This window comes from Vombatus ursinus, unplaced genomic scaffold, assembly GCF_900497805.2.
Source record: "Vombatus ursinus unplaced genomic scaffold, bare-nosed wombat genome assembly UNPS02014813.1, whole genome shotgun sequence".
In the NCBI taxonomy this organism is placed as follows: domain Eukaryota; kingdom Metazoa; phylum Chordata; class Mammalia; order Diprotodontia; family Vombatidae; genus Vombatus; species Vombatus ursinus.
The window spans coordinates 20,219,293-20,244,924 of record NW_020954591.1 but is presented as its reverse complement, the minus strand read 5'-3'; the positions used below and the strand labels follow the sequence as shown (position 1 = coordinate 20,244,924).

Sequence of the window (25,632 nt, the reverse complement as noted above, 5' to 3'; positions counted from 1 at the left end):
GTTAAGATTTGACACTTTAAAGAAGACCAATAGTATCTGTTAGAAAGAGAGGACTGTGTTCCATCAGGGCAACACCTCAACTGTCTGAGACAAAAGGAGAACACACTTTTAAATCTTTTCAGTGTGTGTAACGTTAACAGAAAATATTAATTAACAAGGTCATAATTACTGAATACCACATACAAATCATTCCATGAATGGAACAGGATACAGACGAGGATTAATTTTTTTTTATAATTAACCTTTAAGAGGTATTGCTAATTAATCAATCTCAGTTTAGAAGGATAGGAGGTATTTAAGTTTACCCCCCACAAAGAATGATCCAATCACAGACACAAAATCATTCTCAGATGTTTGAAATTTAAAAAATAAGAAATCAATAATGTATACAATCATAACAAGGAAATCATCCACACAATACATTATCAACACACTGTCTAGAATACCTCATTTAAAGATACTTGTTAAGAACAGATTCACAGGACCTGCCCGTGAATGGCAAGATATGGTAACTTATTGAACAGAAAAAACCCTGCTCATGCAACATTCTTCACACACCAGACACTGAAATCACACCCAACTTGTCACCTTACTCAACTCACACTTTCTATTACACACTAATATGCAAAAGGAAACAAAAGCCGCTTTTTAAGGTGATATCACAATTCTGCTATGGCGGGGGGGAGAGGACAGGAAGGGATAAAAAAAAAACCCACCAAAAAACCATGGTATGAATAAAACCAGGTATAGTAACATCAGCCCAGAGTGCTTTATCTCTTTTCCTTTTTTACATTATTGCACAGAGATTTTCCCATCATGTTCTTCAGTTTTTAATGATTTTCCTAAATGTGAAATAAGTGCTATGGCTAAAATACCAATGTAGAAAAAGGAATAACAGCAGCAGCATGATTTGTCAAAGTTAATCCCTATAATTTAGTAGGAAAAAAATTGATTTAAACAAAATATAAGTGCTCTTTCTAAACTGTACTAAATTTTAAAAAATATTGTTTAATGCTGTGAATTGTCTTTAAATGTCTATCTGTGTGAGTGGTGTTGATCTCACACAAACCAGAGTCTAGAAATGAAGAACTGCTTGACTTGCAAAGCATTTTTTTTTTGAAGACCAGAATTTCAAGTGTAGTAATCGAAGTACTTATTTACAACAAAATTAACCTCAACTTCCAAGCGTGTCTGTTACAGGATCAGCTTTGAGGCCCTCCTTATATCTAAATACCCAGACTGTCTGGGGCATGCTATGTAATCATTTACACATACACAGGTTGACAGTCTCCAGTCTGATCCACCATCTCTTTGTTTTCTATGTCTGAGTTCTGCAACTGTGTGGCTTCAATTCCTGAAGGTTTTGGGCATCTAAATGGATACCCATTGTCATCAAAGAACCTTCTGAAAGTAAACTCATAAAAGGCATGCTCCGTGTGTTTACTGTTGGAAGAAGTCAGAGTGTCCCAGGCCTTAGTGCTATCCCCACTGACATCATTCCAAGGACCATCTTCATCTACAGGATCAAAATTTGAGGTGTCCATGGGGTGACTGATCTTTGGCACATAAGGGGCTGGCTGCCTTCGGATGTCACCAGAGAAGTCCATGGAGCTGAAGAATGGATGGGCCTTGATCTCATCAGCACCATTTCTGCCTAGCCGGTTCTCAGCAGCACAGCAAAGCTTGGTAATGAGGTCACTGGCCTCAGAGCTCAACTTGACTTGTGTTGGAATGTGAAGTGTACTTTCCCAGTTTATGACCTGAAAGAGAAGACAAAACCAAAATGTGAATTTTTCCTTCAATTTCTCATCAGATCCAAAGCCAATTCATATTATTATTATTATTATCATTATTATTTTGAGCAAGACTGAGTTGATATAATCAAAACTTTCAAAGACAAAAATCTTGGTTCTTTAATGGAGACTTCAGAGTACTTACTCCCCCGGGAATTGCTCTCAAGGTGGCTGAATTCATTTTCTACAAAACCACAAGGAAATTTTGTAAGGAGACTACCAAAGAGACAGATGCCGAATAATGAGGAACCACCAATGGGCAGGAAATTAAGGGTGGTGTTTAAGGGATGTGATTTTTCTCAAAAGGAAAAAAAAATTACTTTGCAAAAACATGCAATCCTTAAAAAAAAAAAAAAAAACAACAGTTGCATTGATTGAAGTGATAGATTTTCATTCACATTCTCAGTTCCCTTGCAAGAATTTGTCAAATGGCTGGTCAGGACTGGGACTATGGAAATTCTTGCCTCAGAGGCAGAAGGTAGATATGGGAAACTAAGTTCTCTAAGATGCTATAGGGGAGAGGGGGAAGAGGGTAGTAAGGACACTGAGGAACACCGTTCTGCCAGGTGATGGATTTTGTTGCTGGTGATTTTATAGGAAGAGTTTTGGATTATTAAACTTAAATCTACGTGTGTGTGTGTGTGTGTGTGTGTGTGTGTGTGTTGGGGGGAAGGAGTAGAACAGGTGGTAAAAAGCACGAATTCTTTGGCTTTTGATGAAATAAATGAAAGTAGGCTTATTTTACATAACTGTAGTGGATAGAGAGCTGGTCTAAGAGCCAGGAAAACTTGAGTTCAAATCTCATTTCTAATACATATCAGCTGTGTGACCCTGGGCAAGTCACTTAACCTCAGTGTCCAAGGCATCTCTACATTATCAGTTGCAGAGAAGGTGCTGACTCACACTAGTAAGGGAAATTCCTCAGTGGGAGTTCCTTATTTCAATGAAATCACAGATACAATCTTTATTCCCAGTCCCTAAGACTCAGATCAGTTAAGGACTGGGAGTATTCAATTAATAAAACAATAATTTACTGGGGTCTTTTAGAGAGCTGTGGGTGGCAAACAGAGAGTAGCCATTTCATTTCTTAATGAGGATAAAGGTGATTTTTATGGGAGACATAACTTTTAAACTGGAAGGGACCTAAATAGCCAAATAAGTTCAACTCCCTCATTTAACAAATGGGGAAATGAAGGCCTTGCCCAATATCAGTCTCACATCCAATAATGTCAGAGCTGGGACCCAAACGCAAGCTTTCTCACTAATGTCTGGTGTTCTTTTCACTATATTGCCTTTTTTGTTAAATTAAGAAATGAATGCAACTTTACTGAAGGCTCTTTGTGAACTGAGAGCTGTCACACAGTGTCACAGGATTGGGGAGAAAACCTTTTAAGAAAATTTTGGTGCTAAGTTCTGAGTGGGACCAATCCCTTTCATTTGCTAAGGTTAAGTGGCCATGGGTCTTCTGTGTTATGGCAAAGAATGCTCAGGTGCCTATTAATATACAGGCACATTTCTTGACAAGTTCAGCAATTCAAGTGAGAAAGAGCCCTCAGCAAGAAACAGCTAATCACTTCAATCTGAGAGGCACAGACTGATGCTAAAGACTTAAACAATTCTACACAATGCCTTCTACAGGAATATATACTATTTTAGACACCAAAAGACAGAAATAGAACTCAAACAGGTTCATCATACCACTCACTGAATTCCCCCACCCTCCACTCTGGGAGTATCTGTCCCCAAGTGCCTCACAGTGGCATTGAGGTGACTCTGGGTTCTTAATGGGGCTGTAAGCAGACAGCTCTAGCTGGCCCGGCTGACAGGGTCTTGGATACAGGTCTGGTGATAGATTGTGTTTGTTGTGTAAAGAGTAGTCATTCCAGAAAAGTTTGGACAATTTGGTCACTAGGTGCACACTTTTTTTCGGCCACAGCAATAGGAAGTTTTTGGAAAGACTTTCAACAAAAGGAAGGGGAACTCACATGGATGAAATCATGTATCTTTTGATGTACTAATACCGCATTTATATGTATCTATATAGTCCAGCAAAACAAATTCCCACATTAGCTACATCCTAAATGTATGTCTTGTGCTACATTAAAAATTTTTTTTGAAGTAATTATAAGTAACACAGACAACTCATCTGACCAACACAGAGTGCACTTCTACTGCTCTAGAAATGGCAATACCATAAGAAGGTAGCATGGTCAGTGCTAATCTTTGGCTCTGTCGTCACAGGACTGCAGATTTGAACTTAGAACTCTGACACTGTGTGATGCTGGGTCAGCCTCTTCAACCTCCCTGTTGTCTTTCTGTAAGATGAAAAGACTTGAATAGATGGTTTCTGAGGTTCCTTCCACTATATTCAATAATGCAAAAACTTCTTTCTTTGAGCATATGATTTTTCCCAGTAAAAATCCATTTCCTGGAGGACAGTAACTTTGTAGGCAGTAGTTCCTTTTCTTATTTTTAGTTCTCTCTTTAGTCTCTTTTTTTCATTTTATTTTCCAATTAACCATTATTTTCTCTCCACTCCTCCCCCCCAAAAAAACCCTTGTAACAAATATGCACAGTTAAATAAATCTAATTCCCACAGTGTCCATGTCAAAACATTGTGTCTCATTCTGCATCTTGAATTAGATGATAGATGGAATACTGATGGTTTAAAATGAAAATTAAGAAAGAATAAATCACATGAAAAAAAAAAACAAAACAAAAAAACCAAACTTAGGCCCATTCCTGCTGATCCACGTTTACTACTTTCAAGGGGCATGGGATAATTTCATACTACAAAACTCACATTTCTTCCACTAAAACATACGGGAAATGTGGGGCGGAGGGGAGAGAGAAGAGGTCAAATTTTCCTGTTTACCAAGTAATTGATCAAATGATCTACATATCCTCATAAACCAGAATGACATTCTTTTCTTACTGACCTTCAGCTGGGTTTCTGTGGGAGTTGGGGCCAGGAAAGGGGGTTGCCCCACTAGCATTTCAAAGAGGATCACACCAACGCTCCACCAGTCACAGAGCTGAGTATACCCTAAAAGGTGAGATAAATAAAAGTCACTCTCAGTTAACAATCACAGGTGCTGTTCTTATCATTCACAAATTCTGTGACACTCTCTGAGACTCTAAGGGCCAAGGGGGCTGGGTTCAAGTCTTTTCAACCTGATTTGAAAAAAGCTGTTAACTGAATGCAAAGTATATGCAAAGACCTAAGCAATTTTGACAGGGATATGAAAATAGAAGATATGCTCCCTGGCTCCAAGAAGCTTACAATCTTTTTGAAGAGAAATTATACACCCGTCAATTAGTCAATAAACATTTACTATGTGCCAGGTACTGTGCTATGTATGCTAGGGACAGAAAAAGAGGGAACAAACAGTCTTTCTAGGAACTTACAATGTTATGGGGCAGGACAATAAGCAATACATGCAGGGAGGGAGAAATAAAGAGAGAGGGGCACTTAATAAATACTGATTTTTAAAAATTTAATTGAATCAGATCAGCAAACTACTATTACTGTGAGTAGGGTGCTAAGACATTAATATGACCTCATGACAAAGCAGTTATTAAAATGATCTTTGGAATCATGGGGTAGTACCAGAGTAATGCTTTATGTGCCCTGTGGCACAACAAACAGTGACTGATGGCAAAATTATTTGGAGTCACAAAACTGGTAGGGCTCAGCTTGATAGTTTGGGCAAGAAAAGGACAAAGTAAAGCTTAGAACTTAAGAATGTGTGGCTTAAAGCACAAGGCTGCAACAATCTCCAAGTACTGGAACCAGACTAAAATGTAACTGGGAAATATTTAACAAAATATATAAAATTACAACAGAACATAGATAATGTTAATATGTGATTTTTAAAGTCAATATTCAGCCTACAAAAAACCTTAGTGGCCCCCATTTTTGTTTGCGCTTCCACTACCAACTTAAAGCATATAGCAAGTGATGATCATGGCACTGATCTTGCCCATGAGTCATTCAACGTGGTTAGAAGCTGATGGGTTCATTTTTGGGTCTATCACTCAGGCAACATCAGACATGCAGCTTGGTATAATGGATACAGCATTGCACTCAAAGTAGGGAAGGACCCAAGTTTCAATTCTGCTTCAGAAACTTCTAAGCTATGTCATCAACTCTAGGCAAATCACTTTGCCTCGTGATTTGGCAAATCATAAAAGGCTCTCTCAGCCTCAACTGAGATAAATTATTATTAATGCAGATAAAGGAGGGAAGGTCTGTCACTGCACCAAATTTGTCTTCTGACTTTGTTGTCAAAGTGAAAAAAAAAAGTTTTGGAATTATTCTTTTTGTGCTATTGGCTGACTCACCTACCTCACCCAGTGCTTCATTCATTATGAAGCAGAAATTGTAAAGCAACAACCAAGAAGACTCAACTATGAAGAAGACTATACTTTCCTATTAATTAGGCCATGGCTTCACTAAGAAGGATGCTGGTGCATGGTATCCTTCCTGTGGGAAATGTTCCACTGGAGGCACGAAAACCATTCAGCATTTAAGGGATTTCGAAGAACAATCAACATTAAGTGCCAGGCCTACCCACCAACCAGTAAAGTTTCTGAACATTCAAGGCAAAGGAAATTCTCAAGTTTATACCTTTACGAAGGAGAACTTCAGGGGCAATGTAGTTTGGAGTTCCAACAAGTGAATGCGCCAAACATCTCTGATGCTGCTTTTTAGCTCTTTGCTCTAGGGTCTTTAGCCTGTCTCCACATCGACAATTTGATACGTCATCCCAGAGGTCACTAGGTTCCATGCTGTCCTGTCTGATGTGACTCCCTTTTGCCCAGGAAAAACAAGGGGAAAAAATTTTTTTTAATCAACCTGATATGAACAGCATAAAACAAGAAGGGGGTTTAAAACAGCCTTGATAAATGCAGTAGTAAACTTAAGGCTTAAAGTTAAATTAAATCAATATAAGAAGAACATGATTAGTTAGACAGAGCTATAAGTGGAAAAGAAGACAAGGAATCATAGTAAACCACTGGTTGCATAGATTTAACTACCTATTATCTTCAATGCTTCAACTTCAAGAGATGGGGCTTTGGTAGATGCCATCATGAGTTGTTATGGCCAAAACCTTATCACCTACAGGCAATCTTCTGGTGATCCTACCAGAAGGTAGTGATACTTTCTGGTGACACCGACTAGCCTTGTTCTTCAATGACAGATGCACAATCCATCATCAAGCTTATATCTGGAGTCTTACCAATTTTGTTGGGGCCTGCTGGAACGTGTACTGCCCTGACACAGCCTTTGAGGGTGCAGGATCACCTCCATGCCATAATAAGATATTAGGGTAGGATTTTCTCATTGTTTATTTAAATGATAACATGATCTTGGGACATACCAAAAAAAAAGTACAATAGCCAAAGAGGAGACAAAAATTAAAGCAGAAAAAGAGATTTCAGTGAATTGATTTCAAAGTATTTTCATGATTCTTGCAGAACTTTTGTTCTTAGAGCTCTTTGAAGACAAGCTAGATTGGCAGTTTCCAGCTTAGCCTCTGCAATATATCGTTAAGGTATCTTTAATAAGGATGTGGGCATTATAAAATTCTCAAAAAAATAAGAAATAACTCACTTTAACTGAAAAATAGCAAACCAATATTACACAGCAGGCAGCACTTTTAGGGAGTGAAGGACAGAAATACATAAACAAAAATAGAGTGTTGGGATTCCAAAACAGTCAAAATTCAAGAGTCACAATGATGGTTTAAATCAGGAGTTATTAAACCTTTTTTTTGTCATGGACTGTCTGTCCCTAGTCTTCCCTCCCCACCATGTACCCTTGGTAGTCTGATAAAGCCTATGGACTCCTTGGAATGTTTTAAAATAAAATACATAAGATCACAATACAGTTATAAAATACTTTTAAAAAACCCACGAGCTCACAAACCCCAGATTAAGAACCCCTGACCTAGAACACTTAACCCACAATATGAGTAAACACAATACCTTTCTGGTAGTATTTGGAATTGTGAGTCCATCTGAATCCAGTGCAGAGTCCAAAATCAGTCAGTTTGATGTGACCATCATGATCTATCAAAATGTTATCTGGTTTGATGTCTCTGTGAATAAATCCCATCTTATGGACACTCTCTATGGCTAAAGTCAACTCTGCAATGTAAAATCTGGCCAGGTGCTCAGGAAAGACTTCCATCCTTATAAGCAGGCTCATCATGTCCCCACCAGGGATGTAGTCCATCACAAAATACAGGTTGTCTTTGTCTTGGAAAGAGTAGTAGAGTTTAACCACCCACTCGTTGTCTGCCTCTGCCAAGATATCCCTTTCTGCTTTGACATGAGCCACCTGGTTACGATTCAGAACATCCTTCTTCCTCAGGGTTTTCATGGCGTACAGGGCATGAGTATCTACTTTGAAAGCAAGGCAAACTTCTCCAAAAGCACCAATACCTAGGGTTTTAATTTTCACAAACATAGATTTGTCCATTTTGGCCCTCTTCAGCCTGTTGTAGTTAGACTCCTTCTGGTACAGAATCTTCCTCATTTGTTCCTGTTCAGCTTCACAGAGACCAGCCTTTGGCAGGGAACAAACAATGAGAGAATCATATTAAAGGACCTAAGAAACAGGACATGAAGTATAGTGACAAACTGAGCATACACCAGAAGTCAGGCTTTGATTAGTGATACAAAAAATTAAGTCCTGTTCACTCTAAGGAAGATGATAATGATTGGCTTATTTTTTTCCTTTATATATTGGGCCCCAGCCTAACACTGCAGAGATTTTAGAATTCAAAAGACAAGAGAAACATTAAATTCTTTCTCATATTTGTTTAGAGAATCTCTAAAACCAAGGAAAACTCCTGAAATGACTGCGTTAAAACAGAAGTCTATGGGAATTGTGCCATGAAATACCTGAAAACTCTCTTTAATGTGATAATAGGTCAGGGAACAATGAAGCTGCCAGATTCCTGGCGCAGCAGAGTTTTTGCTAATTATAAAGGGCAGAATTTTTTAATGAATGATAACTTTCCAGAGTCTCTTAGCATCAGCTGGTAAATTATACTTAAAAGCATGATTTATTGAGACCGTATGTGAATGACACACACCAATATTGGGTATATAATATATATTATCATTTTTCTAACTTTCTAAACTTCTAAGTCAGCCACAAACCTTACTTTCTTGATCCCTTGAAACATTAAAAAAATACTTCAGTGGTATTATCCATCCTGTTACCTTAAGAAAACAATGCAACTCTCTCTATATTAAAACATTCCCAACACTTCATCTGGCCTTTGCTAAAAGACTCACTATTTCTTGGGATAGTGCTTTCCATTTTTAGATAGCTCTGTTAGGAAACTTTTCTTGACATCGAACCTAAATGTGGCTCTGTGAAGCTTCCACCTGGGGTCCCTAATTCTGTTCTCTGGGGCCAGGCAGAAAAAGTTTGAATTTTCTTTCCAGATGGCAGCCCTTCAAATACTTGAAGACTGCTATTTATCCCCACTAAGGCCATGTTTCATGACATGTGTCAGACACATTTCCAGTTCCTTGACCTCCATGGTCCTGGCCTATTATTGCTGACATTAAGGATATGTGTGTGTGTATGTACATAGATAGGTATAAAAAGAAATTACTTTAGCCATTTCTTGCTCCAATTGCAATCGTCTGTTAATTTTCTGCTGGTAGGTTTTTAAGACATTCTCCACATGCTGCTCCATATAGAACTTAAAAGCAAAAGGAGAGTAACTCTTAATTCGAGATTCTCTCTTCTCTTCATCTTTGCTGTTCTTACGAACAGGGACAGGAGAAGTTTGGATTTGCTTTATATCCTTCCCTGGCTTTTCCACCTTGGAATTCTTGCCGCTTTTGTCATTTCTCTCAACACTGTCCTCAGCCTGACTGCTTACTGAGTTAGGAACCCCTCGAAGGCTCTGTTCCACCCCCACACAAAGGCTATTTATGTCAAACTGCTCAGAACTATTTGGAAGGAGCAAATGCTTGGGATATGGAGGTGGTGGGCACCTTGGCTCCTGAGTGCCATAATCAACATCCAGTGGGTAAGCATTTGGACTTCCTTTTGGGAGAGGATGCTGCTCCATCATTTCTAAACCTTCCACAGCTGGTGTCTTTGGGGGAAGCCAGGCGGGGTGAGATGGACCTACAGCTGTCTGAGGCTCTGGCCTCATGACTCTTACACTCTTCACCGGATGCAGGATGTGGGCAGATGTGACAGCTGTGATAGTATTGGGGGAAGGGATAGAGGCATCCGTTTTGCTGGCAGGTCCTGTCCTAATGGACACAGCTACTGGTGGCTGTTGGTGGTTGTTGAATGAATTAGTTCTGCTTGGCACGTGGCCGTCAGGCCGGAATGAGACGTGAGGTCGAGGAGAAGCCTCCAGGCTTGGGTTTTGTAAAGAATCCCGCCGTGACAGAGTAGATGACTGCCATCCCTGAACTGCAGGGTTGTTCATGTCATATAAGTCCATGTTCAGGCTGTTTCTAGATGGGGTGATGAGACTCTGCGGTGGGTTGTCTGAAAAGTCATTAGCAAATGCTGGATTCCGGGCAGCCATCATGTGCATCTGGTGAGAGGAGGGGCTGCTCTGCTTATGATGAGAATGTGTCATGTACAGACTTGTTGCTGCTGGCTGAAATGTGTGACCAGAGTTATTCTGGACCACTTGCCCTTTACTTGGAAGATTTGCATACCCTCCCTCTTGTTGTATCTTGTTTTGAAAAGAAGGGCTTCTCTGGATGCCATACCCCATTGGTTCTCCCTGTACTGTCATGTGTGGCCTACCATAGTGTGGGCCGTTTGAACCGTGAGAGGGCTGGAGCTGCAGGGCCTGGCTGCTGTGATTAGCAACTGGATAATTAATGCCTGGAGCCTCCAAATTTGCAGAATACGCTTTGGACTGGTGCTGATGGCTACCAGGGGCGTTATGAGGGCTGACCCCAAGAGGCCTCGGTCCTGTAGGAGTCAGAGCTGAAGGCTGAGGAGCAGAGAGCAGATAATCCATGTACTGCCTGGGCACATCACTCAGCATGTTTGCCCCTTCTACTCCAAAGCCTGTCCCTTCATAGGCTGCACTACTGATGTGATAGGATGGAAAAGATTCACTTGTTCCTTCAAAGCTTGGCCTTCGAGTTACATTATTTGGCACACTTCCTTTTCCTGAAAAGAAAGAACAGAGACACTGCATTAGGAGCTATCTGTTCAACCCAAAAGGGTGAAGTTTCTCTGGTTTTTATTTTTATTTTGGTTCTCTAGCTTTTGGATGCAACCCCCACCACATAAGAAGAAGATCTAACAACCCCTCTGGTTCTTCAGTGATGAACCTTCCTTGAAAACAGAGACAAAAGACCCACTACTTTCCATCACGTTGCATCAAGAAGGGGAAGGCCAGAGAGGTGCCAATGTGCATTTATTTCTCCTGCTTCTCCCCTAGAAAAGCACAGGAGGAGAAAAGATCAAGAAATGGCAATGAAGAACTAGGCTGAAGACTATGTGAAGGAGACATCAAGGCACATAGAGAGGAAAGGAGGAATGTCTAACACCAACCTGCCTCTGTTTGAAGCCCTGGAAGTAGCACTACCTGTAACTACCCTTCTTTTATGCATGGTGATAACTAAGATATTTGGAAAAATGTCATTTTTTGCCTCAAATCTGCACTTGAGAAGTTTAAAAGAGCATTGCATTCTTAAGCAGATGAGGGAGAACTAATTAAGCATCACCTCTTCTCCAAAGGAGGGTATTTCTGGTGCCCCTGCCTTGAAATAAAGAAAAACCAGGTCCTCCCATTGCCTTGGCAGAGACCTCATGGGTAGATACTTTTGGTATGCAATGCCAGGTGATAGAGAACTACCAGTTAAGTGCTAATTGGTACTTGATTAGTAAAAGTACTAATCAAGACATTGAAGGGGAAAAATTTGACACAGCTAAAACAAATAAACCTATAAGGACTAAATATTCTGAAGCAGAACAGAGCAGTCTGAGGCTTTACAACCCGAAGTGACAGCAGTCTTCCAATTCCAAATCCAGTACTTTTTTTCCCATCACTACATGATTTAAAATATTTCTAGAATTTCTTATTCTTTCTATAAAGAAAGAATACAGGTACACTCCGCCATTTTTATTTTGTATGAGTAGGCCATTTTGTTATTGTTGCAGTTTGTTCTTCTTTCTTGAAGAGGACATAACATGAAGAGGTGATGCCATGACTTTCAAGTAAATTGGATTTAATTGAGGGATGGCTGTGCAAAGTCACCAGCCTCACTTCCTCCTCTGGAGCCATCTGGGTCCAATGGCCAGATATAGATCAGGATGACTGGAGATGGTCTGAAGTAGGTCACTTTAGCTGAGAGGCTGAGGACTGGGATGTATTTTGCTTTTTTCCATGTTAATAACCCTGTTAGGACGGTAGTATACCCATAATATATCCATTATCTAAATAAATTTGGGACTGTAAAATGATCTCTGGTGATCTGCCATGGAAAATCCCTCAACTATGGATAGTCACAAACAAATCAGAGGAGCAGAGCAGTTCATATCTATGGAGAGAAGAAGAGTTTATAACCAAACAAAAGATAGAGAAGATAACAGGGGATAAAATGTGCAATTTTTATTACAGAAAATTCAAAAAGTTTTTGCCCAAACATAATCAATGCAGTTAAAATTAAGAGGGCAAACTGGGAGAAAAAAATCTTCCCACTAAGTTCTACACTCTATATCCAAGATATATAGGGAACTGATTCAAATATATAAGAATAGGAGCAATTCCCCCCAAAAATAAATGGTGAAAGTATATGAACAGGCCATTCTCAAAAGAAAAGGAAGCTATCAACAACCATTTGAAAAAAATCCTCCAAATCACTAATAATAGCTAGAATTTATATAGCGCTTTAAAGTTTATAAAGTACTTTACACATGTTATCTCATTGGATTTGACCCTCACAAAACCACTGTAAGGTAGGTGCTATTATTATCCATTTTACAGATGAAGAAACTGAGGCACAAAAAAGTGTTCCCAGGGTCACAAAATTAGTAAATGTCTACAGCAGGATTTGAATTCAGGTTTTCATGAATCCATCTCTATCCACTATGCCACTTAGCTACCTTCTAATATAAGAGAAAATGAAGAAAAATGACATTGACAAAGATGAAAAAAAAAAGGCAAAAAACAACTAACTGTTAGAGGGGCTACGAGAGGACAGGCAAACACTTGGTGGAGCTGAAAACTGATCCACATTCTGGAAAGCAATTTGGAACTTTAACCAAAAAGTCAATAAACTATGAATACCCCTGGATCCAAGCAATACCACTACCAGGAATATACAGGGCATCCTGGAGTCAGCTGAACATGGTTCCAAGAGCCTACTGTTAAGTTTTCAGAGTAAGCATTTATTTAAAACGCAGAAATCAACAATGCTACAAATCAGGACTTGATTATTTTTCTGATTGTCTGTACTTAAGAAAGTATTAATGTAGATTAAACTTAAAAATGTGTGCACACATTCCACTCACACCCCACTATGCATTTACGAGCATACTCCTAGACGTATAAGCCAAAGAGATGAAAAGAGGAAAAGAACCCATAAGTGCAAGAATATTCATAGAAGACCATTTTGTTGTATCAAAGAATCAGAAACTAAGGAGTGCCCATTAATTAGGGAATAGTCAAAGAAATTACGGTATATGAATGTAGTGGATCATTATCGTGCCTTAAAAAAGGGCATTGGGGATAGTCAGAGAAACCCTGAAAGATTTAAAGAAAAACAGCGTGGAAAGACTTGAGCGTTCTGGCCAATTCAATGACTAATCATGACTCCAGAGGACTGATTAAGCACGCCTCGCCTCTCATCTCCTAAGACAGGTGATGGATAACAGACTGATAATGAGACATACATTTTTGGTTATGAGAAAGGTGTGAATTCATTTTGCTTGACCACGCTTATTTGTTACAAGGGAGGGTTTAATAAAGAACAAGTGGTGCAAAAAAGAAAAAAAAGAAAAAGAAAATAAAGAATGTCAATGAAGCACTGAAAAGAATGAACAGAGGAGGTTCACAAGGAAGGCAAAGACAAGCAGAACAGCTTTGAAACTAATATATTAAATTTATGTTGTTTTTTTAAAAAAATGAAACAAGCAGGATGTAATGAAGATTTGGTTTATATATGCAATTCTTTTTTTTTTGTTCTTTGCATATGGGAATGTTCATGTTAGTACTTGTCAATTTCAGAAAAACAAGTAATAAAAATATTTAAAAATCCATTGATGATGGATAGATTTGGCTCCCTTTGCCCCCAAAGCAACCCCATATTTAAAACACAGTTATTTTCTTCAGATAAAATACAAGAGGTCTGTGCTCACCTGAGGAGGTCTGCTTAATGACCCGCACAATTTGCTCATTTCTCGGGTCCACATAACCCATTTTACTAATGTATTCCAGAGCAGCTTCAATGTTTTTACTACCTGTTTGTTTGAGTGCTCTTATCGCCATCTCCTGGAACAAAAGGAAAAGCAAATATGAATCAGTGAGAAATGTTAAGTCTGATGTCATCTTTTTACAAAGCCCTTTTAATGAGATTTAATTCCTGGCTCTGCCCTGGTTTTGGCACTGTGACTGTCTCAACCTTCACCTTCTGCTGTGCTTAGGCTATTTTGAGTTCCATCCTAAATATAATTATAGTGAACGCATACAATAATAACAACTTACTAAAAATTTAAGGAAGGCTTTAAGAATTAGGAGGCACTTTCTTCCCACACACTGTGAGGTCCATGTTACACAAAGAGCAAGATTGGGGCCTTCTGACTCCAAATTCAGTGCTCTTTGGACTATATTTAGATACTTCTCAATAAACACACCTGACTACACAAATTACAACATACCTATTTACACATGTGTACATTATTTTAATACTACAATAAACCACAACAAATTACCCTTGTACCCAACTCCTCAAAGGCAATGTAAATCCTACTTTTTGGCTGGGACGCATCTGAATTTATAAACTTAATGGCACAAAAGCTAGTGGAAATAACAGAATTCTCAGAGTCAAAAGATTTGTGTCTAAATAACTGGTGCTTGGAAAAGATAACCAATGCTTTTCTCTCTCTGTATTTCCGGGTGTGAAATGCGAAACCTTAAGACCTGCCACTTTATGGGTGTATCATGATGACACATGTGGCTATATATTTGAAACGCCTTTGTGTTCTTTAGAAGATAGATACTACATAATCCCTAGGCAATCTTATTTTTAAAAGTCAACTCTTGATCATTCACATTAATGAAGAGGAGATTCAGCATAGAATATTCACATCACATAATAAAATTTGTTTTAACTTTGATAATGTATGACAGTATGTACACTCCACTTTGATGGGAGTCAGATATGTAGTAATTTCAGCCCTCCTAACATAGTTATAAAGAGAGTAAACTAAAAAGTCTGTGAATTGTTGAAATAGCCATCAAATTCTATGCAACTTTATTTCATGAGGGAAGAGCTCACTCTAATTTATATACAATTCCCACAAGCTACAATCATCTGGTTTCCCTAGCATACAGAAGACAGGCAGCAAATTAGAAGGTGGTGACAACAGATAGCCTGACTGAGAAGATATAAACCATAAATATAGGTATAAGAATTAAATGTATGGTATGTTGAAGCCATTTAATATGGGGGTAAAGTAATCCCTACAAGGATGCCTCAAGACCCTGAGGTCATTATGGTATTATAAGTCACAACCTCTCAGTGCCTCAACTTCCTCATTTATAAAATAAAAAGATTAGAGACTAGATGGTGTCTGAGGGGTCTTTTTCAGCTGTAGGTCTGTGATCCTACAATGCTCATTAAGATGATCTTAAGTTAAGGAGAAAGAAACAATACTCCATGTACACTCTTTTTTGTATCTAATTAATTTTTTGTTTTCAACACTCACTTCCATAAGCTTTTGAGTTTTAAATTTTCTCTACCCCACTTCCCTTTCTCCTCACCAAGACGGCGTGCAATCTGATGTAGGCTCCACATATACATTCTTATTAAATGTATTTTCACATTAGTCATGTTGTAAAGAAGAATTAGAACGAATGGGAGGAACCACAAGAAAGAAAAAACAAACAAAAAAAAAGAGCAAAGGGTATGCTTCGATCTGCATTCAGACTCTACAGTTCTTTCTCTGGATGTGGATAGCATTTCTCATCATGAGACTTTTTGAGTTCCATGTATACTCTTTTAAGAAGATAGGGAAATTGGGGCAGCTAGGCGGCGCAGTGGATAGAGCACCCTGAAGTCAGGAGGACCTGAGTTCAAATTCGGCCTCAGGCCAAACACCTGACACGTACTAGCTGTGTGACCTTGGGCAAGTCACTTAACCCCGATTGCCTAACTAAAAAAAAAAAAGAAGGTAGAGAAATTGTAGACTCTTATTTTAGAGATTTTCCTCTAAAACGGTTAAAATTTGTTTTCTGGCTTAAAGTGAGAAGTTTCAGTTACCTAGAAAAATCACGTATGTGGAAGTTTATTATATTTTTCTACGTAGGTATAGATAAATATAAGTATAATCATAAATATATTATATCTATAAATTATAATATGTATATAAATAAATATATTTATCTAGCAATGCTAGATAAATAAGGCATCACTATAGGAGCAGATACTAGAGAGGTCTTTCCCATATTACAAGAAGGAAAACTACTGAAGAGGTGGTTTTACTTCAGGCTTGTTCAGTATAGACTGTACAACATTAATTTACAATGTATTACAATACATTTAATTTAATTGTATAGTCATTAATTTAGCTGTAGCACCACTATACTAGATTCCTAGGTCTTAAAATGAGCAGTTAGATGGCACAGTGGATAGACTGCCAGGTCTAGAGTAAGGAAGACTCATTTTTCTGAGTTCAAATCTGACCTCAAATACTTATTTGCTGTGTGACCCTGGGCAAGTCATTTAACCCTATTTGTCTTAGTTTCCTCATCTATAAAATGACTTGTAGAAGGAAATGGCAAACCACTCTAGTATCTTTGCCAAGAAAACCCCAAACAGGGTCACAAAGAGTTGGATGTGACTGAAACAACTGAAAATGTGAGGTGATACTTATGTAACATTGTCTTCTACTCTTCAAGAAATTATTTCTTTATAGTTTTATAGGGGGCAGCCATGTGGCCCAGTAGATAAAGTGCCTGGCCTGGAGTCAGGAAGACCTGAGTTCAAATTAGGCTTTAGACACTAGCACTATGACCCTGGGTAAGTCACTTAACCCTGTTTGCCTCAGTTTCCTCATCTGTAAAATGAGCTGGAGAAGGAAATGGCAAACCATTCTAGTATCTTTGCCAAGAAAACCCCAAATGGGGTCATGAAGAGTCAGAAACAACTGAACAAGTTTTATCATTACCATTTTAATATAGTGTGGCTAAATGTCAAAAACAAGCTTGTTCTCAAAGGAGCTTTATTGATCTTTTTTTTTTTTTTACAGTAGTCCATTTCCCAGTATACTTGCTACCCTCCCAACTACCCTCCCTTGTAAAAAAAAAAAAGCAAACCCAACAAAACTACCAGGGTTAGAACAATGTATGAAATAATCCGTCCCTGCAGTTCTTCACCTTTCTACTCAGAAGAGGGAAGTGTATGTCACCACTTGTCCAGAACAAAGATTCAACCCCCTCATTTTACAGATCAGGAAACCGTGGCCTAGAGAGGTTAAGTGACCAATGTCACACAGAAGAACTGGGATTTGAACCCAGATTAATTCTTTTTATAGCATCACCACAGGTCCCATCACTAATGTCATACTCCAATGCTTTGTTGCAATAATATTTAGCATTTATGCATAGGGCTTTAAGGTCTACAAAGCATTTTAATATATTATCTCATTTGATCTTCATAACCCTGTAAAGTAGGTTCTGCTATTATCCACATTTTACAGATGAAGAAAGTGAGGCTAAGCGGTTAAGCTACTTGTCGAGGGTCACACAGCCTAACCAGGTTAAAAAAAAGGTATCATGGATATAGAGGGGTATAAAGGGAATGACTACATAGAGCAGGGGTAGGGAATCTGCGGCCTAGAGGCTCCATGTGTCCCTCTAGGTCCTCAAGTGCAGCCCTTTGACTGAATCCAAACTTCACAGAACAAATTCCCTTAATAAAAGGATGTGTTCTGTAAAACTTGGACTCAGTCAAAAGGCCACACCCAAGGGCCTAGAAGGCCACGTGGGGCCTTGAGGATTATATCCCCACGTGGGGATATAATCCCCATCCCTGGATTATAGTGTATATGTGCATTCTCTTAGTGAAATAGGAATTGGTCAAGGTATGCCTGGTGAGGGAGAAGGGAATGAACAGAAACCCAAATTTCCCAAATTTCTTCCTTAAGCACCATGCGGAATGAGATGGTGGCAAGACATTGTGAAAGCAGTGGACACAGCAGCACATTGGTAGAGGATTCTAAAAGTCTTTTTAGGCAGATTGAGATTGATATGAAGGGGGATGGAAAGCCAACAATAGCTTCTGAGGAAGAGTATGCCTGGGTCAAAAAAGAAGGTAAGGATTTTTTAAAAGCAGCATCTGGACTGAATTTAAAATCTGAGAAGGCAATGAGGGGAAAGCAGAAATAGTTCAAGAATGAGATGGATACTCATCATTTCACCTGTAAATAGGTGATACCACTTGCAACCTCCCTACCTCATAAGTATGTTATGCAATGAGATCATGTCTGCAAAGTACTTTCAACATCTCGGAGAGAGACACTACATAAATACAAGATATTTATTATTAAGATAACCTTGTAGCATTCTTTTCCCCTTAAGACTGTATTGAAAGACGATCCTTATTCTTCAATCAGAGCTGACTGTTCAATCTGTCTAGTCTGAAAATAATACTAACAAGTTTGCTGCCACCTCTCTCACCTTTCCCTGGGGACCAATCACCAGCATTCATTAATTTGGTTTAATGTTAGATTTTAGCTGAATGTATCACATGGTTTCAAAATAAAATCTTTCAACTAACAACTGAAACCTTTTCACTGTCTAGAACAGAGGCCACATACTGACACAGCCATGCACTGACTTCAAGGGATTTGGGAACAACCAATCAGCCCCTGGCAAGACGGGCTACATTGACCCTCCTTGCAACATTCAATTGAGGGCCTTGTCTCTTAACAAAACCAGACTTACCTTTATCCCCAAAACACACCTTAACTTTGCTGTTTAAGGACCCAACCTCCCCACTTCAAAGCCCAGATCAACTCTTCAGGATAGTTATAACCTAACCTTAGATTAGGTGCTGGGTATCCATAGTAGTACTGTTCAGGCAGTGCCACTGAGAAATTACCTTACCTCCCCACCAGAGTACAGCAATTCCCTGTCCCCCCCAGATTACCTAGTGGCTGTGGAAAGACACCTCAAGGAGGGCGTAGCTTCCCCACTAATTATTTTGTGTGGGACAGAGTCCCATAGTATAGGTAGGCATCAAAGAGAGATATTCATCATAGACTTTACTATATTACTTCCCAAACCCACCCCTCTTTCAGATTTTCTTATTATTTGAATGCCAGAGCAACGCCATCTTTCCAGTCACCTAGGTTCACCATGTACATGTCATCACTACTCAACTACTGAAATAGCCAGTTAACTGGTCTCCCCGCCTGACATCTCTTCCCACTCTGATCCATCTTCCATTCTGCTGACACAATAGTTTCTCTAAAGCACAGGTCTAACTTATGTCAGCAATATATATACCCCTCTATATACCCCTTACTTAGGATATCCAGGGGCTCTATGATCAAATATTATTTTATCTTTATCTCATCCTTTTAAATTTCTGATTGTTTTATAATATACATAATTATTAGTATACCAGTACACGTATATAATTTATATATAAGGAAATATACACATATGAGGGGGGTGTAGAAACATTTTCACTGATGGGGTAAGCAATCAAAAAAGTCTACTGTGATTGGATAGTAGGATAGTTCTTATAATAGATAACTAAGAGTGGTATGTAAGCTTCTTGAGGGCACAGATTATCTCACTTTGTATTCTCGGAGCTTAATACAGTACCTGCCACATAGTAAGCAAGCAGTCAGTCAATAAACATTTATTAAGCACCTAGTGTGTGCCATTTGTTGATTGTTTAAGTTAACACCATTCACATTACTGCTACCCAGTATATAGTTTATATCAGAATGATCAGTGGAAATTCACTGCACACTGAGGCATCGTATACCTAGTTTCTATGCTATGTGAAAATATGTTTTTGAAGTAGATCAACCAGGACATGAATACTTCTGCTTAGATTTTGCTTTGCAATGATGCTGTCATCTTCCAATGGCAATGTCATCTCCCCCCCCCCACTACTCAAAGGTCCTATGTGGGGAAATAGCTGTAGCAAGTCTGAATATTCTCTTAAAATTTATGACTCATAATTCATAGGAAGGTGATAGTATGGTTCACATTTTCTAGATACTTAAGCTATTCCAATAGCATCAACATATTACTGAGAATAATTTAAATTCAGTGAAAAATGATTATGTATGAAGGAAAGAATTTCCCACAAGGGTCTCTCCCCCCTTCCCTTTTCTTTTCTGGCATAGAAGCATTTCTTAAATGTTAGCAAATCTATATCCTGATCTTTTAACATTCTTGATGGAAATTTTAGTTGAAAAACTTTTCTGCACTATAAGACTTTCATATCTTAGGATTTATTCATGAATTTGTATAGTTGATCTTCCCTCCACCCCATCCCCATGCCCTGTCATCCACCAATTTAGGTTCAAAGTAAAACTGGAGTGGGGGGGAGTCATTGATCAATCAGTCGTACAGGCTAACAAAGCAACCAGGGAACTTGTAATTCAGTTTGGTTTAATAGCTTCACTGGATGCTCAGTGACAAATCTATTTCTTACTGTCTTACTAGATAAAGCTGAAAGCCTTCAGTTTATCACATAAAAGGGGGAAGAAGAATTCCTCAAATGACACTTTTCCCAGGTTCATAATTTTAAAACATCAGTATTTTAAAACTAATCCCTCTTGGGGAAACTAGGTGGCACAGTGGATAAAGCATTAGCCCTGAAGTCAGGAGGATCTGAGTTCAAATCCAACCTTAAGCACTTACTAGATGTGTGAGCCAGGGTAAGTCATTTAACCCTGAATGCCCCCCCCATTTAAAAAATTAATAATCCCTCTCTCAAAATGGTTAAGATTAGCAGGAGGAAGCAGAGAAGACTGCCAATTTGTGGTATGTTTTTAAGTTGCTGTTATCAAGTCAGAATGCCTGCCCCTACCGCCCATTTTTACATTTTGCTGCACAGCCCAAGTGCCACGATTTTCCATGAAGCCATCTCCATTCCCCATATGAAGGTAAGCTCTGAAACAACTTATTTCAGCCTAATCTGCTCTGTAGTTATTTGTGTGTGGAACTTACCACTCTTAATTAAATTCAAGCCAGCAAATTTTATTATGCACCAGGTACTCTGGATACAAAGATGATAACTAAACAGTCCCTGTCCTCAAGGAGCTTACCTTTTCCATTCCACAGAAGGCAAAGATCATGCCTTAGTCATCTTTCCATCTCTTCAAGTGCTAGCACAGTACATTACATACACAGAGGAGGTGTTTAATAGTTATTCAATAAACAAATAAATGATATTAATGGAAGCACTTTTGTAAAGGTGGAAAAAAAAAGGGTAAGGTTAGGGTAGAGAATCTGCATTCATAAATCACACTTCCTGGGGCACCTGGGGCATCTCTATGGAGCTGGCATGTTTTCATAGGCTCCACTGTTAGTCATTTTCAAGGCAAAATAATTCCAGGAAAGTAATGTTTAAAAGCATAGCTGCACATAATGTTTTAACCAATGCTACAGCCAGTTGTCAAACCTTAATAAGAAACACAAGCCCCTGGCAGAATACATATAAATCATAAGCAAGGTTTGCAGGCCCAGCCACAAGCCATTCTTTGCATTCTATTGATTTCGCAAAGAGGATTCAAATAGTTTAGCATGGAGTTTCCAAAGCAGTTTCTGCTCAAACTTGAATACAGTTGAGAGAATAAAATGATGAGAAAATGAAGTATTTTGAAGTTCAAATAACGTGTGCTAAAAAAAAAAATAAGGAAACTAGCACTTCCTGATGTGAGCTGAGTCTAAAGCACCTTTGAGTTCCTAATTTTATTCCTGTCAATATCTGCTAAAAGAAGACTGACCTTAATGTACCTCAGACAGCAAATGGTAATGCTAAGAGTGCTCCTATGTAACTCAAACCTGACTACAGGCAGCTGGTGGGGCACTGGGTAGAGGGCAGGCAAAACTGTCAATCTGTCAACAAGCATTTACCTGTTAGGTGCCACAGTCCCTGCTCTCAAGGAGCTCACTGTTCAATTACCAGCCCATCTTTGTCAATCCTATTTTTTAAAATCACTACTTTTCCTGTATGCAATACAAAGCTTCGTGGGAACCGGGGATACAAAAACAAGAATCAAACAGCCTTTGCCCAATTATAAACAGTTTTTTAAGAGAGTGCCCTATATATATAATCATTCAATTATTGAATTTCTTGTCTGATTAGTAAAATTGTCATTTTTCTTTTAAATGTTTTATTTAAAATGTCTACTACATTCTTCAATGTGGTTTTATGATGTCTTGGGCCCTATTTCCCCCCTCACACTACATATCTAAATTTTTTAAAACAAATGTCAATAGGAAAAATAACAGGTAAACAAAAATGACTTTAGAGGAAACTACAAAGATACTATATTCTCTGGGTGGCATCCCCTGAGAGCAGAGATATGGAGTCTGAGAGCCCCAAACCAAGACAAGTGCCTTAGGGGAGTTTATTCTAACACTCCATAGAAACCTGAGCTGCTCAGACAATCCTTTGGTTCTTTCTCAATGACCACAAAAACTAAAAGGTCTCTTACCAAGTGGAATCACCACCTAAGGAAACACAAAGACAGGGCACATTTCCCTCAAATCAATCCTAAATGGGTTGACCCAGAAGACATGCAAATTCACATAACAGGCCATTTGAGGAAGGGATCTCTCTGACACCAGGAGAAAGGTTAATTCTTGGGTCATATATGGAACTGTGTAAGTGCCCTGATTGTGAAATTCAAATATTTTTGTTTTGCATGGATCTCTTGGGTCAATGCACACACAGAACAACCCTGGGTCTCTGTGGGTACCTCTGATGCCGGTTCTGTTGGACTCAGGCTTCCTGCTTTCCAACAGAGGCAGTAGCTAATGAGAAAAACTCCTGGCTCCTTTGCAGGATTTCTCCCTCTTTAGTACCCCATGCCGCCTTCATCGTCTGCAAGATGGCAGAGATGTGTTTATATGGTGGGTGCGGCTTTCAATGAGCACGGGAGGGTTTGTTTACTTCCCATGGGCATCCGCTTCCTGGAGCCTCAGAGCCCTTCCCTGAGGTTAACCCCTTGAGGTTTACATAAAGTAAGGTATACCTTTATTGCATATAAGAAGGTCTTGGGGAGGGGCGGGAAGGGGATCACCCTAAACAATATCCCTTCTCCACTCTGATTCCCATAAAGGATTACATGGTAAAAATGACTGTGTGTTTGTGTAGGCATGAACATGCATGCACACACAATTAGCTTGCTTTTCTGTGCTTAACAATCCAAGGCTGCAGAAGGCTTTCCCAGTTCCAGTCTCTAACCTGGCCAACATCCATCAGTTTTGGCAGCAATACTTACTCCTCTAAGTGCACCAGAGAGCTAGCTGGCAGTATTTCTTTTCCAATCAACTTGAAAAAGCACACTTATTCAAAGAGAAGATTGTGCAAGATCTCTCATGCCCACAAAAGTCTATCATGACTTGAGTGTGGCAGCAAGTACAATTAAATGGGCCAGCACAAGAAAAAAAAAATGACCATTTGCCTTTCCCTTCCACAGAGACTGTGGAAACAATAACTGTTTCCTAAGGAAACAGTGAAGGCACTCAAGACCATGCCAGGAGACAATCAGCATTTCAGGAGACAGAGAAAAGCACCAGTGTTCTGAGTCATGGGGGGAAAGGGGGCCCTTTGGCAGATGTATTATTTGGAAACAAAGAAATAGTGCAATCTATGGAAACGAAAGATGTTAGTCCCACAGAAGACAGAATTCTAAGAAAAAATCTGGGAACTAGTTTGACATCAGGGGCTAGGGTAGAGGTCCTGCTTTCCAAAACAAAAGAAAACATACCATTAGGTTACAAAACAAAGTACTTGAAAAGAGTGAACAGAAAGAAGCCAGGGCAGATGGAAGGAGAACTCAGTACATCACTTGACAAATGGTAACAAAACTGCTCTCAAAATAAGATAGGCACAAAAAAGGAGAACAAATGAAAAAAATGTCCCAGCTCCTTGAAAGATCAGAATCCAAATGATGTTCTACCTAAGCAAAGCCTAAAAAGAGTCTCTTGGGTGGCGTTGTTTCCATAACAAGAGAATCCTAGAACCTACCTTTAGATCTGGAAGGGACCTTAGAGGCCCATCTGGCCCAACCTCTTTATTTTACACATGAAAAAACAAATGGAAGCTCTGAAACTTTCTGAGCCTTGCTAAAGGTCACACAGGTAGCAGTGGAAGAGGCCAGTTTTTAATTCACTTGCTCTGACTCCAAATGCTTTCCATAAGCTAAAATGCTTTCCACTGGACCACACTGTCTGAGCCAGAATACCCCCTCCAGGTAGCCACAGATCTACTTCTAAGGTGGGATCCCCCTCCCAGTCACCTGGAGACTCCTCCACACTGTTATTTCTCAAAACTTTCCAAACTAGACATTACAAGAAGACATTATAAGAAATGAAGCTTGACATTGTCTCAGAATTTTGTTTATGCTGCTGGAATTTGCAGGGTAGCAAATATAAGATATTCTGATTTTTCAGAATATAAGGACATTCACCTTGTGGCTAACAAAAGTGTTTAGCAGTGCCAACCAAACCTGGAGCTCGTTGATTGAGCATTAATTGAAAAGGAAGGACAGAGGGAGTTTCAGAAGAAATTTAATTCATACTCAATGACAAAACCTACATATGGAGAAGAAAAAAAGGGTTCATGAAGGAAGAATCCATTGTGTCTCTGAGTGTGAGACTTGAGTAAGGAAATAATAGTTAACAGTTGTGGCAAGCAGGGTCTCTGTGCCAGAGACTTTCAAATAGAATCAGGGAAATCCATCCTTAGAGAAAGGTCAAAAGAAAATGGGTTACCAGTAATGGTCATGAATTACCCAAAGCAGATAATAACTAATAATCATCATTTGCATATCAATTCTTATATACGATTTTTTTTAAAAAAGTGAACAGTAAATATAAGTCAATGTCATGAGATGTAACAAAAACATATACTTGGAGTTTATACATGATTCCATGGTTGAGGCATTGTGCAGTATAGTAAGTGACCACTTAAGCTAGCCAAGAAATAAACAGTGCATTCATCAAAGCAGAACTAGGAACAATTTAAATGCGATTCTGAGACATGCACTGTAAGAAGAGACTTAGAAACCATTTGGGCTATAGGCCAATCCAGGCTCCTGAAATTAAGTGTGTTGAGTATGTGTGAAGATTAGGCTGGTCTTCATCTCCAGACAACTGTTGCTTGTAAAATACTGTCGTTCCTCGTAAAAAAGCAAGAACTCATATTTAAATAACTCAATATGCTACCTTCTTAAAAAATACACTGCACAGATTCTTCTTGAACATATCTATTATAAAACCTGATGAGTTTAAAAAATTTTTATTTCTAAATAGTGATTTCAAACAGAAGTTTAAAGAGAGAAAAAAATGCTTTTAAAGTATGTACCTGTTTATATGACATTAGTACTGTCTCTTACAAGTTTCAT

The 25,632-nt window shown here is 38.9% G+C and overlaps 1 protein-coding gene across 1 annotated transcript in view; it reads right to left on the bottom strand.

The window, feature by feature from the left end:
• Nucleotides 1–783: 783 nt before the first annotated feature.
• The window catches only part of LATS2 (large tumor suppressor kinase 2), a 74,248-nt gene continuing 49,399 nt past the window's right edge, over nt 784–25,632 (bottom strand). Inside the window, exons 3-8 of the mRNA XM_027835140.1 lie at nt 14,167–14,299; nt 9,431–10,971; nt 7,785–8,367; nt 6,424–6,606; nt 4,733–4,839; nt 784–1,760 (exon numbers count right to left, since the gene is read on the bottom strand). Coding sequence (XP_027690941.1) covers nt 1,266–1,760; nt 4,733–4,839; nt 6,424–6,606; nt 7,785–8,367; nt 9,431–10,971; nt 14,167–14,299 — 3,042 coding nt within the window. The 3' untranslated portion in view covers nt 784–1,265. The remainder of the gene's footprint in view (nt 1,761–4,732; nt 4,840–6,423; nt 6,607–7,784; nt 8,368–9,430; nt 10,972–14,166; nt 14,300–25,632) is intronic.